We start from the raw sequence: 13,495 nt of genomic DNA on the forward strand, positions 1-13,495 counted from the left end.
CATGCTTTTGATAATACTTATGTCAATGTGATATGGCAAAGGAATCTTTATTACAAACAAAAAAAATTGGAACCTTTCAAACAAGAGCTGGGTAAAAAAAAATAATCTAAGTACAAGTATACTTTGATTTATAGGATATTTAACCCTACGTTTTATAATTCTTTTCCATTTTTCCACCAAGAAAAATAGTAAGTCTGAATGCTACTGTACAACGTTTCTCTTTACTCCATTCCCAGGGGAAGAAAGCAAAGAGAGGCTCCAAAATACTCAATGGTAACCCAGTTTGGGGATAGGGACCCTTTGGTGAGATAAACAAAGGGACTGATGTCCTCTTCTTCCTCCTGATATTTCTAGTTTTTTAATTGCTGCTACAGTATACTCAAGAGGGTCAAGTGAGAGTAAAGTAGGGCCAAGGAGGTAAGCAGGGACTCCTGAGGCTGAGTTTGTATTAAACTTACATTTAGGGCACCTGGGTGGCTCAGTGGGTTAAGCCTTTGCCTTTGGCTCAGGTCATGATGTCAGGGTCCTGGGATCGAGCCCTGCATCGGGCTCTCTGCTCGGCAGGGAGCCTGCTTCTCCCTCTCTCTCTGCCTGCCTCTCTGTCTACTTGTGATCTCTCTCTGTCAAATTTAAAAAAAAAAATCTTAAAAAAAACCCTTACATTTACAGGTTCAGATTATTGCATTGGCATTTCTGTAAATCACTGACGCACACCAGCATGACACACCATCTGTCAGGGTCATTGGCAGCACGCGCCTAATTGTGGTCAGAGAACCAGGTTCTAATCCTGGCTGAGTGCCCTCTCCTACCCTGGGAAAATTACTTAACCTTGGTTTCCTTATTGGCAAAAGGGGATAGTAAAACCTACTTTCTGGGATTATTGGGAAGATTAAATGAAGTAATGGATATATAAAATGGAACACGGTATTTGGCATATAGTAAATACTCATCAAATGATAGCAATTATTGCTATTACTGCAGTTCCAAAGTTAGGAGATTGAGGTTAATGTTAATGGCTGCATAGCTAGGAGGAAATTTCATGGCCTGTATATTTTAGACATCTGTTTTCAGTGCTATATACTTAGTGTATCACTTAATTGAACACACAAAAGTATATTTAAGATCCTGCTACATACCAGAAGGCAATTTGTAAGGATATTTGATACTTGTTAAACCAACTAATATTCTGTTTTAAGGTGTTTTTGTTTTTTTTTCTTACATGCCTCTACTCATCCTTACAGAAATTCTCTGTGGAAGACAAACAGTAGATAAATGGCAAGAACTAGGCCTCCAGTTTCTTGCTTGAATTATAGTTCCTGTAAAAAATATAATGTGGGATGTCTTCATCTTGAGACGTGGAATATGAAGGGAACTGGCTTTTTTTAACATAAGAGAAACAAACAAAATGTGTTCTTTATGTCTGATATTTTCCTATCAACACCATCTCTGTGAGCCTCGGTCATATTATTTCACGTAGCAACAGGTAATACTCAGTTATATCGACATCATGCTATATATTCATAATATTGAACATTTGGATTATTTGCAGTTTAAGTCTGTTACAAATAGTATTGTTTATTTGAAAGTCTGTTGTTTAATTTGTGAACTTTCCAGTTTTGCTTCTGTTGTTGATTGCTAATTTCATCTTGTTGTGGTCGGGAAAATATGGATGATACCTGTCGTTTCGATCTGCTGAGACCTGATTTGTGGCTAACATGTGGTCTACCCTGGGAACTGCGCTTGTGCACTAGAGAGGGGTGTGAGTGCTCCTGTCGTCAAGTAGAGTGCTCGGTGAGGCCTGTTCCATCTAGTTGCTCTATGGTGTTATTCAACACCTCTGTTTCCTTATCTTCTATCTACTTCTATCTGCTCTTGAGAGTCAAGCGTTGACGTCTCCTGCTGTTGTAAAGCTGTTTACTTCTCCCCATAATTCTATCAGTTGTTGCTTCCTGTATTTTGCTGGTCTGTCATTAGGTATATAAATGCTTCTAATTGTTATATATTCTTGCTGTGTTGAAACTTTTATTAATATACAGTGCTCTTAGTCATCTCTTTTAACCTATGTTGATATAAAGCCTATTTTGTCTAATATCCCTATAGCCACTTTTGCTCTTTTTTGGTTACTATTTGATGAAATATCTTCTTCCATCCTTTCACTTTCAGTCTCTGATTTGGATTTAAAGTAAGTCTCTTGCAGACAGCATATGGTTCGATCACACATCATTTCCTTTCCACCAGTCTCTGTCTTTTGATTGGAGAGTTTAATCTGTTTACTGATAAGGAGGGACTTACTTCCGTCATTTTGCTGTTTCTTTCTATAGGCCCTACAGCTTTTTCGTCCCTCATTTCTCGCATTACTATCTGCTTTTGTGTTTAAATTTTTTATAGTCAAACATTTAAATTTACTTCTCATTTCCTTTTGTATATATTCTGTAGCTATTTTCTGTGTGGTGACCATGGGGATCACATTTGATCCTAAAGTTCAAACACTGTAATTTAAATTTATATCAGTTTAACCTCAGTGAAATACAAACTCTGCTCCTTTACAGCTCTGTCACTACCTCTCCTGGTGGTGGGTGTCACAAAATTACATCATTTACATTGTGTGCCCAAAAAGCTAAACTAATAATTCTTTTGAATGCATTAGTCTTATAAATCATATATAAAGCAGCATGTAGAGTTACAAGCCAAAGTTACAGTGACACTAGCTTTTAGATAATAACCTTAAAAAATACACTAGTCTTTTAAGTAATGTGGAAGAGGAAAAGTGAAATTACAAACCACCGTTAAAATAATACTAACTTTTATAACTGCCTTTGTATTTAACTTTATGAAGATACTTGTTTCTGCAAATGGCTTCAATTTATTGTCTAGTTTCCTTTCATTTCACCTGGTAGGATTCCTATGAGTATTTCTTATAAGGCAGTTCTAGTTGAAATGAACTCCATCAGATTTTACTTATTTGGAAATGTCTTAATTTCTCCCTCACTTTTGAAGGATAGTTTTGTTCGATACAGGATCCGTGGTTGACGATGTTTTCTCCCCCATGTTGAGCACTTTGAATATATTGAACCATTGTCTTCTCACCTCCAAAATTTCTGACGAAAAAAATCTGCTCATACTTGTATTTTGGATCCCTTGTATGTGGTTAGCTGCTTCTCTTGTGCTGCTTCAAGATTATTGTTTTATCTTTGGCTTTTGAAAGTTTGATTATGATGTGTCCCAGTGTGAGTCTCTTTGAGTTCGTCTTATCTGGAGAATGTTGAGCTTCTTAGATATTTATATTTATGTCTTTCCTCAAATTTGGGAAGTCTTCAACCATCATTTCTTCAGATATTCTCTCTGTCCCTTTCTCTTTCTCTTCTCCTGGAACTCTCACAACGTGTAAATGGCCTACTTGATAGTGGCCTACAGGTCACTTAGGCTATGTTCACTTTTCTTCAATTTTTTTTCCTTCTGTTCTTCACATTTGATAATTTCCACCATTCTACCTTCAAATTTGTGGATTTTCTCCTCTGCCTGCTCAAATATGCCTTTGAATTCTTCTAGTGAATTTATCATTTTAGTTACTCTACTTTTCAGCTCCAGAATTTCTTTTGACTCCTTTTTATGTTTTTTTTCTCTTTGTTGATAATGTCATTCTGTTCACACCTCATTTTTTTTACTTTCTCTACATCTTCCTGTAGTTATTTGAACATATTTATGACAATGGTGGTTTTAATACCTTTTCTAGTAAGTCTTCTGTCAAATCTTTTCCAGGAACGCTTTTTATTTATTTTTTTTATAAATATTTATTTATTTAATAATTTTTTTAATAAGCCTTACTTTTCTGTTTCTTCGTATGCCTAGTGATTTTTTTGTTGAAAGCCAAATGTTTGGAGTGCCTGGATGGCTCAGTTAAGCATCTGCCTTTGGCTTAGGTCATGATTCCAGAGTACTGGGATCAAGCCCCACATTGGGCTCCCTGCTTGGCCGAAAGCCTGCTTCTCCATCTCCCACTCCCCCTGCTTCTGTTCCCTCCCTCACTGTGTCTATCTCTGTCAAATAAATAAATAAAATCTTAAAAAAAAAGAAAGAAAAGAAAGAAAGTGAAACATTTGAATCTAATAATGTGATAAGATTTTTCTCCTTTCCCAAGGTTTCAATTATTGTTTTTGTTTATTGCTTTTTATTGTTGCAGACCGTCTGTGTTCCAAGGATCCGCCTTAGGGGCAAACTTAAGATCTTCTCAGGTCTTTCCAGAGCCTGCACATTTTCTTGGGTGTGAACAGTCACTTTCTAATTTTCCCACATATACAGTTGCTTGTGAATGTCCTAATCTTTATTTATTTTACTGTTGTTGAGAGAGAGAGAGAGAGAGCAAGTGAGCACGAGTCAGGGGTGGGGAGAGGTAAGGAGGGAGGGTGAAGGGAGAGGGAGAGAGAAAATCTTAAGCAGGCTCCACACCCAGCATTGAGTTTGGTTTGTCTCAAAAAGCATTCTTCTCTGGAACATAATCATTTAAGTCCCAGTTGTCTTACAAGCCCTCTGATATTTGGGGTGAGGAGGATCTAAATATTTCAGATTTTTCGGGCTGCTCTCGGTGGGAACATCGTTGGTCTGCTGCAAGCTACTGCATCATAGCCCAAAGTGGAAACTATCACTTTGTGAACTATCATTGAATATTCACTATTTGCCAGGCATTTTGATGGATCCTTACCTATGTTATCTTACATTTTTTCAGCAGTTCTTTGAAATGCTGAAGCTCAGAAGGACTAAGTAACTCACTTGAAATTTTTAAGACATAGAACCAAGGAATCTACCTCCCTGAGCCTCTAAAGCTCTACTCTTCTCTCATGCTAGGCTCAAAGTGGGACATAATAGCCTGTCTGGTAAGGTTAAAGATTAATGGTCATTTGGTCCAAAATAACACAAAACCAGATATTTGAGATCCTGTATAATAATTTTTAATGGGTAAACTGAAACACCTGATAAATTAGAGAGATCAATAAATTGTACTCTTCAAATTTTGAAGGAAATAATTCAGACTTCGAGCTTAAAGGAGCAGCAGATACTCAAAGGAAAAATTCTAGAAAGCGGAAAGGATTAAAAGGCAAGTGGCAAAAGGAAGTTTAAAAACAAATCATAAAAAAAAAATCACGTTGAGAAAGATGGTTCCAGTATTTTAATTAGCAATAATCGCGCCTCGGATAAACCTCATTGGCTATGATACTGCCATTGCACGAAGCTGGCTCCAGTGTTTTAAATGTGAAGCTGGACACCAAGTTCATGAAAAGCAAGGGTGTGTATTGTATGAAAAGGTGAATGGTGACTTAAAGTGTTGAAGTTAATAGGTCATGAGCCACAAAGTGTTGAAATAATACGTTATTTCAGGTTTTAAAAATTTTTTAAATGCGTAAATCCCTTTCTATCAATTCTTCCCTCTTCTTCTGTAATGATAAGGAAGCAAGAAAAGAACTAGTCTTATTTGCAGTCATGCCTTTTATACTAAGTTCCTCATATACATGTTATCTCACAGCAACCTTTTGAGGTGAGCAAGAAAAATATGGCCCTGAAATTTCTTACCGCTTTTGCCGTGGAGCAGAACTTAAGATGAGCCAAATCCGGGTGGGTTTAAGATGGTAAAAAAATAGAAAACAAGGAGAATAATATATATGTATACCTAGCAAGTGTGACCGGCCCATAGGAGACGCAGCCAGGCTCTTTGTTCACCTGAAGCTGGTCTTAGAGGGAAAGGGGAGAACTGGGAGAAGAGAAGGGCGAGCCCCGTTTGGAAGGAGAGGTTTGCGCAAGGACTCTGGAGAAGAAAGCAGGTGGACACTGGGCTGCACTTGGGTCCAGATTTATGAGAGCAGCAAGCCAAAGAAGGTGATCCGAAGTGGCACACCCACTGGGTAGGCTATAAATAAGCACTAAAGTCAGCCGAAGGACCTTATGGGTTTCAACTCAGCCAGACTTATCCAGGCCCAAAGCATTTTGTAGCTCTCCTTTAAGAGCCCACCCACTTTTGCTTGGCTTAGAAATAGTGCTCCAGGGCCCCAAAGTCGGGGACCCTGCAGAGGCAGAAAGCCAGCCTGGGACCTCAGCTCAGATGTCTTGTGAAGGGCCAAGAATCTAGTGAGCGGGCAGGTCCTCTAATTCTGAGTGTGATACGAGAAGCCACCCGCGTTAGCTGTTCTGGGGCAGGAGGAGGAGTCAGCAGTGGTTTCCCTGGCAGCTCTGTGCGCTGCTGCTTGCCTGGAACCATTCCCAGTTTCAAGCATCTTCATCACATGCATTTGCCTACCCTTGAAGGACTTTTCTAAAATGGAAAGACAGCAAGAATTTAGCTTCCGGTTTCTTTGTGGTGCCCAGAGGAACCTAGCTGGGCCATCTGATCCTAAGGGAAAGAGCAGAGGAAGGAAATCAACATTTGTTGAGTAAGGACTATGGTAGGACACCTTTCTTTTGTCTTCTTAATCCTCCCAACAGCCATTTGCCCATTTGCGGTAGGTCTGAGTTTTCCTGGTTGAGAAAGCCTCGGGTTCCTCAGGAGAAAGAAGTTGTAGTACCTGCACATTCATGTTTCCTCTGAGGGCATTTCGCAAGGCATCTTGACTACTTGTTGTGTTTTATATATTGGAACATACCATAGTATCATAGCTGTGCACGTCGCCTGTTCGTTTGCTCTGGTCTTACTTAAACTTCAGGACCATCAACCATCACTTATAGACTATATAGTGACAGATTAGATGCCAGCTATGGAACGTAGGCAGACCTTAATGATAACCTGGATAAGCTGGAGTTGGGGTCAGAGAGGGAGGAATTTGGGGTAACTCCTAAGTTTCCTGCTGGGGAAAGAAGAGGGGCATGGAGAGATTAGGTGAGTTTGGTGTTAGACATGTTGAATTTAAGGTTTCTTGAATGAATGAATGTCAGCAAGAACAGAGCTATCTTTTTTTCTTTCCGGACTTACTATATGCTAAGCCCTGTGTTAAAGGGCTTGCATACATTCTCATTTAATTCTCACAAATATATGTCTGGAGGGGCCATGATTAGCCCTATGGGAAAGAGGAGTAAACTGAGGTTTACAGAGGTAACTAAATTGCTCACTTTGCCCAACATGACAGTAAGTAACAAAGCTTAAACTTTGGACGCTAGACTCATTGACAAACAAGTGGTAGTTAACCCGTGAAAATCTATGAGATTTTACAGTAGCAACCTGTTCAACGGAGAGGATGGGGAAGATGAAAGGCAGAACCCGGGAGAGTAGCAACATGTAAGAAGTGAGCTGCAGAAAAGGAATATTCTCTGAAGACCAGGAGGTCTTCAGAGCAACAGAGGACACCAGAAGAAGAAATTTCAAAAAGAGAATGTTCAGTACTGTTGATAACAGCTGAGACATTTAGGAAAATAAGGTCTAAGAGTACTCTTTGAATTTGGCATTGTGCAGATTACAGATGTCTTTAGCTAAAGCTGGCTCGGTGGTGTGTGCAACGTTAGTGTCAGTGGTTTAAGGAGCAGATAGCCCCTGTGAAACTGCACTGAGTCCCAACTGAGTATGTTGGACTTCTGGCTTATAATAGGATGGGCACGTTACCAGTGTACTACTTGGAAATGTGTTTTAGTCCTACTGTATTTCCTTCTTGCAAAATTTCGATATCACTCAATAGGGCTACTGGATGGAGGTGGGAGTCAGTGGAGAGCACTCACCCATGCATGGCAGGAATGGTCCTACAGTGCCACTTAGGATTACAAGAGCCAGAAGTGAAAGGGCAAAGGAGAGTTTCTTTCAAGGCTGGCATAGAGTTTCCTTCTCAGAAACACTACAAGCCAGCGAGCCTGTGGAATTATCTTGCACTTCTCTCTTTTCCCTTGTTTCATCATTAATGAATATATATTGGATTGTGAACCATGAACAGGAATGCATTTCTACCCCCAAAGCATATTATTTGCATGAGGGTGGTATTGTCTTGCTTATGTGTCATGGAACCTGTGACCTGTCACATGTGATTATCATGTCAGCTTATTAACATGTCAGGGAGGGCAACTCCTGGTTTCCACCTCAGAGGGGAAGCTTCTTAGGGTGGGGGCACATTCTGCTAGCCAGATGAGGCACAGTTCTGCCAGCTTCCCATGCCAAGGAAACCCTGGACAGTAATCAATACCAAACCTAACTATGAATGGGACCACCCAAGGGCACATGGCTGTAAACCAAACCTCCTTCCTCCTTCCTACCTTGTTCTGATCACTTGGCAAGTTTCCTTGCTGGTCCCAGCTTTGCTCCCACTTACTTGTGGAAGAATCCAGAAACAGGAGTTATTTTTTAAAAGGGTGGGGCCGAAAGAAGGGTTGGAAAGGCACCCTCAGATGCTGGAAGGGTCATGAGGAAGAGGGTTCAGGTTACTGACATCACCCAGAGCTTCAGAGTTTTAATAAATACTGATTGATGGATGGAAATAAAAGTGAAAGCCAAGGAAAGATCTACACATGTTCAGAGATTTTGAGTTAGAAATGCTCTCCTCCCGACTCTTCCCAAAAGGAAATCACATGGGGAAAGCAAAGTAGTGATTAAGGAACTAAACAGGCCACAGTGTTCTCTGGGGCCTTCTAAGTTCCCAGGCCAGACCTGCTGCCTGCTTGCTGGGACGGGCATATGCTCCCAGCCGCAGCTTCCCTTCTCCTGACATCTTTCTGCCAGATGGTAGTTCTTGAATTCTAGAGGTGCTTGGCCCTCCTGGTTCCTGCAACCTGAGCCGAAAGAACTTTGATCCACCAATTTCCCCCTCCCTCCACCCCTCTAGCTAGCAAGGCCTGGCGCCTGGACAGCAAGGAGAGGCCAGGCAGCCACCTTGGGCATTCTGAGAAGGCCTCTCCTGCCCACCTTTGTGTGCCCAAAGTAGAGCACCGGCGCTGGTTCTGAGGGTCCCTGAGAGCCTTTTCCGCCTGGCCAGCTTGGCACAAACCCATGCTTTTCACCATTTATTGGGTGACCAGAGCTCTCCAGTCGGTCTTGAATCTCCCTGTAGGGTTATCCGCATAGCTTTCAATTACAATCCAGCAAATCCAGAATCTCAGCAATTACAAATGTTGTGTAAACATAATCAGGGTGTGGATCCAACCCACTAGTAATTGTTAATAGAAAAAAAAAGGAAAAGGAAAAAAAAAAAACCTAAAAAGGTCTAAAAAAGCAACACCAAAAAAGCAATTCTGCCCGGCCTCTGCCTTGGGGATTTATTTGCTTTCCTGGGGACCCTCCCAGAGCTTTCCTCCAGCCCACCCTGCTGTCCGGACTCCCCGCAGTGATTTTGGCTGAGGCTGAGGGACTCTGGGACTTGGTCGCTGCGGCGGAGGCATGTGGGGTGCCTGCCTGCCGCAGTGCCGAAGAGCCCCTGGAGCCTTCCGAGCCTTCCTTCCGCTCTCCCGCGCCTCCGCAGGGTTCCAGGAAAAAAACGCTCCCGTCAGTGAAAGGGGGTCCTGCCGCTTGCCTCCAGACCCTGTCCCAACACTGGCTTCTCCCTTTCCCTGGACACCTTGTTAGTCTGACCCTGAATTCGTTTTCGGGCTTGGAAGACATTCTGCCCACCCCTCCCTCCCCAAGGTCCGCAAAGGCCACCCCAATTGCTGGAGGAGGACCCCCAGGCTGGGCCTTGAGAGCCTTGGTGGGAGAGCTGCGGGGCCATGGCTGAGCTCGCCCGCAGTCAGAGGTATTTGAATTCTCAGCGCCAGCAGCTGAGGATTTTGGGGAAGTGTGCATAGAAAAATTCATATAACTTACACACAGATACATACTCGGTCGACAAATGTTAAGCAAATGTGTCTGATGTTTTTGTTGAAACAGCGTCGTAGTTAGTATTGGTAGGACTGGTTGACATTATTACACGAATGACAAGTGGATAATGTTAAGGGAGTGCCTGATCCCTCCCGAGAACACGGCGAGTGTGAGTGCAGACCTCCGACTGTGCTTCCGAGGAGGGCCCAGCTCTGATCTCTCCTCCCTGTCGCTGCCTCCCGGCCACTAACCAGACTGCCTGACGGCCCTGCAGGGACCAGGCCGCTGTCTCCCAAAGGCGGGCTTCCCGGACTGACGGAGACCCTGGGTCTCCAGCGGAAGCGCGGCGCGTCCTGGGGGTGTCCGAAGCCCCTGGTCTCTTCCCCAGACCTTTGTCACAAAGGGCAGTTCGGTCAGTGTCGGGACAAAAAGAAACGTTAAATTCGACCGCCAGCGAGGGCAGAGGAGCAGGGAGAGGCTGGGGCGGGGTGCGGGTCTGAGCGGCGTCCGCGAGCGGCAGGAGGCTGACCCGGCTGCGGACACCGGCGGTGCCTCGCTCGGCCTGCAGCGAAGGGAGGGCCCCTCGGCCCTTTCAGCCCAGCCCGTCCGGCGGGACCCCTGGGGAAGACCTCTCTGTGCGATTAAGTCGCGTCCCTTCGAGCCCGCGGGTGGCACTGCCACGTGTGCCGCTCGGCGGAGGCTCGCGGGCGCGGCGGCGCGGGAGATCCCCGCGGAAGGCGTCCGCCTCGGTGCGGGCCCACCCGGGCGCGCGTCCGCCGCCCAGCCCCATCCCGCTGGCCCTGCCGCTCGGCTCGCAGCGGCCCGGACGCGGACAGACGTTTACTGCCTCGAGCCCCGACCGCTGCGGAGACGGAGCGGCGGGCGCGGCGCACCGCGCGGCGCTGGCGGGGCTTTGGGCTCCCGGTCGGGGGTGCGAGCGAGCGGGGGCGGGGGGGGGGGGAGGGCGAGGGGATGGAAATAGGAGGGGGGAGTGGGTGGACTAATGATGAAAAAGTCTCCTCCATCCCGGCTCCTTAATTAAATGCATGGAACGAACCGAGGCGAGCACATCTGGTTTCAATCTGCGGCCCTTTGATGGCATCAAATGTTCTTTTCCCAGATCGGGGCTGGGAGTTCTGGGCTAACTATGGCCGTTTGGAGCCCAGAAACCATTTACACACACTCGGACCCTTCTTTCTCTCCAGTCGAGCCTCTCGGCTATAGGAGGGAAAGGAAGGGGGTTGGAAAAAAAGTCTAGTAATCAAGCCAGCGGGGAAGTATGTGTGTGTGTGTTTGAAGAACATAAAACGCCACAAATAAGCACTTAATATTTTACTTACTCGTCATATAGTAACTCATTTCTAATGAGACTATTAAAGCTGTTACCAAATTCCAACAGGTCAGGAAAAAATCCCTCAGCGCCTCTCTGTTCCTCGTCAAGTTAGGGCTCGGCAGACGGGCGGCGGGGCACTACCCCTACACTTGGGAGTTCCTCTCTCCCTCCTGTCCTTCCTCCTACGGCCCCTCCCCCGCCCGCCCAGGCACCCGGGTAGGACCCTGTGCTCAGGACCCTCGCCCGGCCACTCGCTCCAGGAATGCCCCTGACTCCTGCGCATCTGGGCAGCGCGACCCTCCCGGCGCAGCGTTGTCGCCTGGGGAAGCGACCTTGGCCGCTCGGAAGAGGCTACGAAATTGGCCAGGGCGGGCGGAGGAGGGAGCAATTACGCCGCACTCCTAGAGTTCTTTCCTCCAGCTAAATAAATATGTAAATTTCCTCCTGCCCTGGCCCCGGGATTCCGAGCGGCGCGAGAGACTCGAATCGATTCGGCACCTTCCAGATCTCCTCTAACCTGCCTTTGGTTCGCGGAAGAAGCGTGGGAGAGCCTCCCGTTATTATCGCTGCTGTTATTTTATTACATTATTTAATAGGCTGTCTCCACGGAGCCAAACGCAGCCTTAATTTGCTTGCTCTCTCCTTCGTTCTCTCTCAGACACTCCCCCACCCCCCAAAACTGTTAGAACTACAGGAAACGCTAAAGAAAAAAAGGGCAGAGAGAGAAGAAAATTTGATTGAGATAGTTGTGGATTTTTTCCAACAAGTTTCCCCGCAGCTGTTATCAAAACATGCAAATGAGTTTTTCCAACAGGATCTTAAACAAATCTGGAGGAGTTAATGCCCAAGCAAAATAATCAGCCCGTTTGAAGTGACTGTGGGTTTCAGTTTGTCTTTTCTCCCCGTGATACTATTGCAGGGGAATGATAATTAGACCTTTACTTTAAAAATCCAAAGGGGCTCTCTCGCTTTCTCTTCCCTCCCTTTTCGCTCCCTCCTCCCTCTCTAGCTCCCTCCCTCTCTCTTTCTCTCTGGCTCAGATGTTGGCAAAGGGGGTTTTCTTAATCAGACTGTTTTTTGGTCCGAAGGAAAGGAGGAAGAAGGAGATTGTGATGGAGAAAGGGGGTCTGTAAAACGTCAGGCACCGCACAAAGGCTTTGCCACGTAATTACAGGCTCCTATTAAGTCGAGATCTGCCCTCCCAGGGGTCTCCAATTTTCTTGTATTCCCTACAAAGCCTCCTCTGCATGCCAGTTTGTGCCTTTTGAAGTGCCAGAGAGCTTCTTGATCCAACTGAGAAGGAAAAAGGAGCTCAGCGAGAAGAGGGGGAGAGCGAGCGAGAAGGGAAAGGGGGGAAACCCACCACCACCCTCCTTCGGACTCTTGAAGCCCTTTTTTTTTTCTTCTTACGAAAAGTAAAGTGAGAATCCTGCTCTCCAATACATCTGCAAGACATCACCCTCTCCTCCTGAAACTTTAGTCACTCCTGAGAATCCACAGGAGTGCAGAGAGGGGGAACACGTTTTCTTGAAGATGTTTTAAAGCTGGAACAAGCCTTCTTCTGTTGGTGCTTGAACTCTTGCCTGGGAATAACTTTTTTAACCTTGAAAAAAAAACCACTTTGATTCTTCTCTCCCACCCCTTCTTCTCTCTTCTTCTGTTTGCCTAACTCCCCCGCCCTGCTGGCCTCCCCTTTCCTTTCTCCCCCTTATTATTATTTTTAGTGTGTGCGTGTGGACGCTTTTGGAGAGCTGGAAGGAATTTTTTTTTTCCTCCTGACTTGAACATAGGGTGACTTTTTAATTTTATTTTTTGGTGTGGATTATCTCCTTGGACCGCGCCGGACTTGGCCTCAGGAAAGCAACCGAGGCTGTCGAAGGCTGTTGGTGCAGAACGCTCGCTCTGCAGAAGGGGGTCCCCCGCCCTCTTTCCATTTTTTTTTTTTTTTTTTTGTCCTTAGCCTCCTTCTCTCTCTCTCTCTCTCTCTCTCTCTCTCTCTCCCGCTCTCGCTCTCTCTCCACTCCCCCCTCTCTCTTCCCCACTCGGCTCCTCTCCCCCCTCGCGCCCACAGCGTTTGGTGTTGATTCGAGCGGGAAGAGGGGGGTGGGTGGGATCGGAGGGGGAGACCATGACCTCCAGCTACGGGCACGTTCTGGAGCGGCAACCGGCGCTGGGCGGCCGCTTGGACAGCCCCGGCAACCTCGACACCCTGCAGGCGAAAAAGAACTTCTCCGTCAGTCACCTGCTAGACCTGGAGGAAGCCGGGGACATGGTGGCGGCGCAGGCGGACGAGAGCGTGGGCGAGGCCGGCCGAAGCCTACTGGAGTCGCCGGGACTCACCAGCGGCAGCGACACCCCACAGCAGGACAGTGAGTGAGGGACGCATGCCCGCGGGAGTGTGTGTCCGGGAC

General features: G+C 45.8%; 1 protein-coding gene across 1 annotated transcript in view; it reads left to right on the plus strand.

The window, feature by feature from the left end:
• Nucleotides 1-13,072: 13,072 nt before the first annotated feature.
• LOC111150889 (paired related homeobox 1) overlaps nt 13,073-13,495 on the plus strand; it is an 84,046-nt gene continuing 83,623 nt past the window's right edge. The window contains exon 1 of the mRNA XM_022508570.1: nt 13,073-13,453. Coding sequence (XP_022364278.1) covers nt 13,213-13,453 — 241 coding nt within the window. The 5' untranslated portion in view covers nt 13,073-13,212. The remainder of the gene's footprint in view (nt 13,454-13,495) is intronic.

Source organism: Enhydra lutris, unplaced genomic scaffold (genome assembly GCF_002288905.1).
Source record: "Enhydra lutris kenyoni isolate GAN:26980312 unplaced genomic scaffold, ASM228890v2 scaffoldscaffold24, whole genome shotgun sequence".
Lineage (NCBI taxonomy): Eukaryota > Metazoa > Chordata > Mammalia > Carnivora > Mustelidae > Enhydra > Enhydra lutris.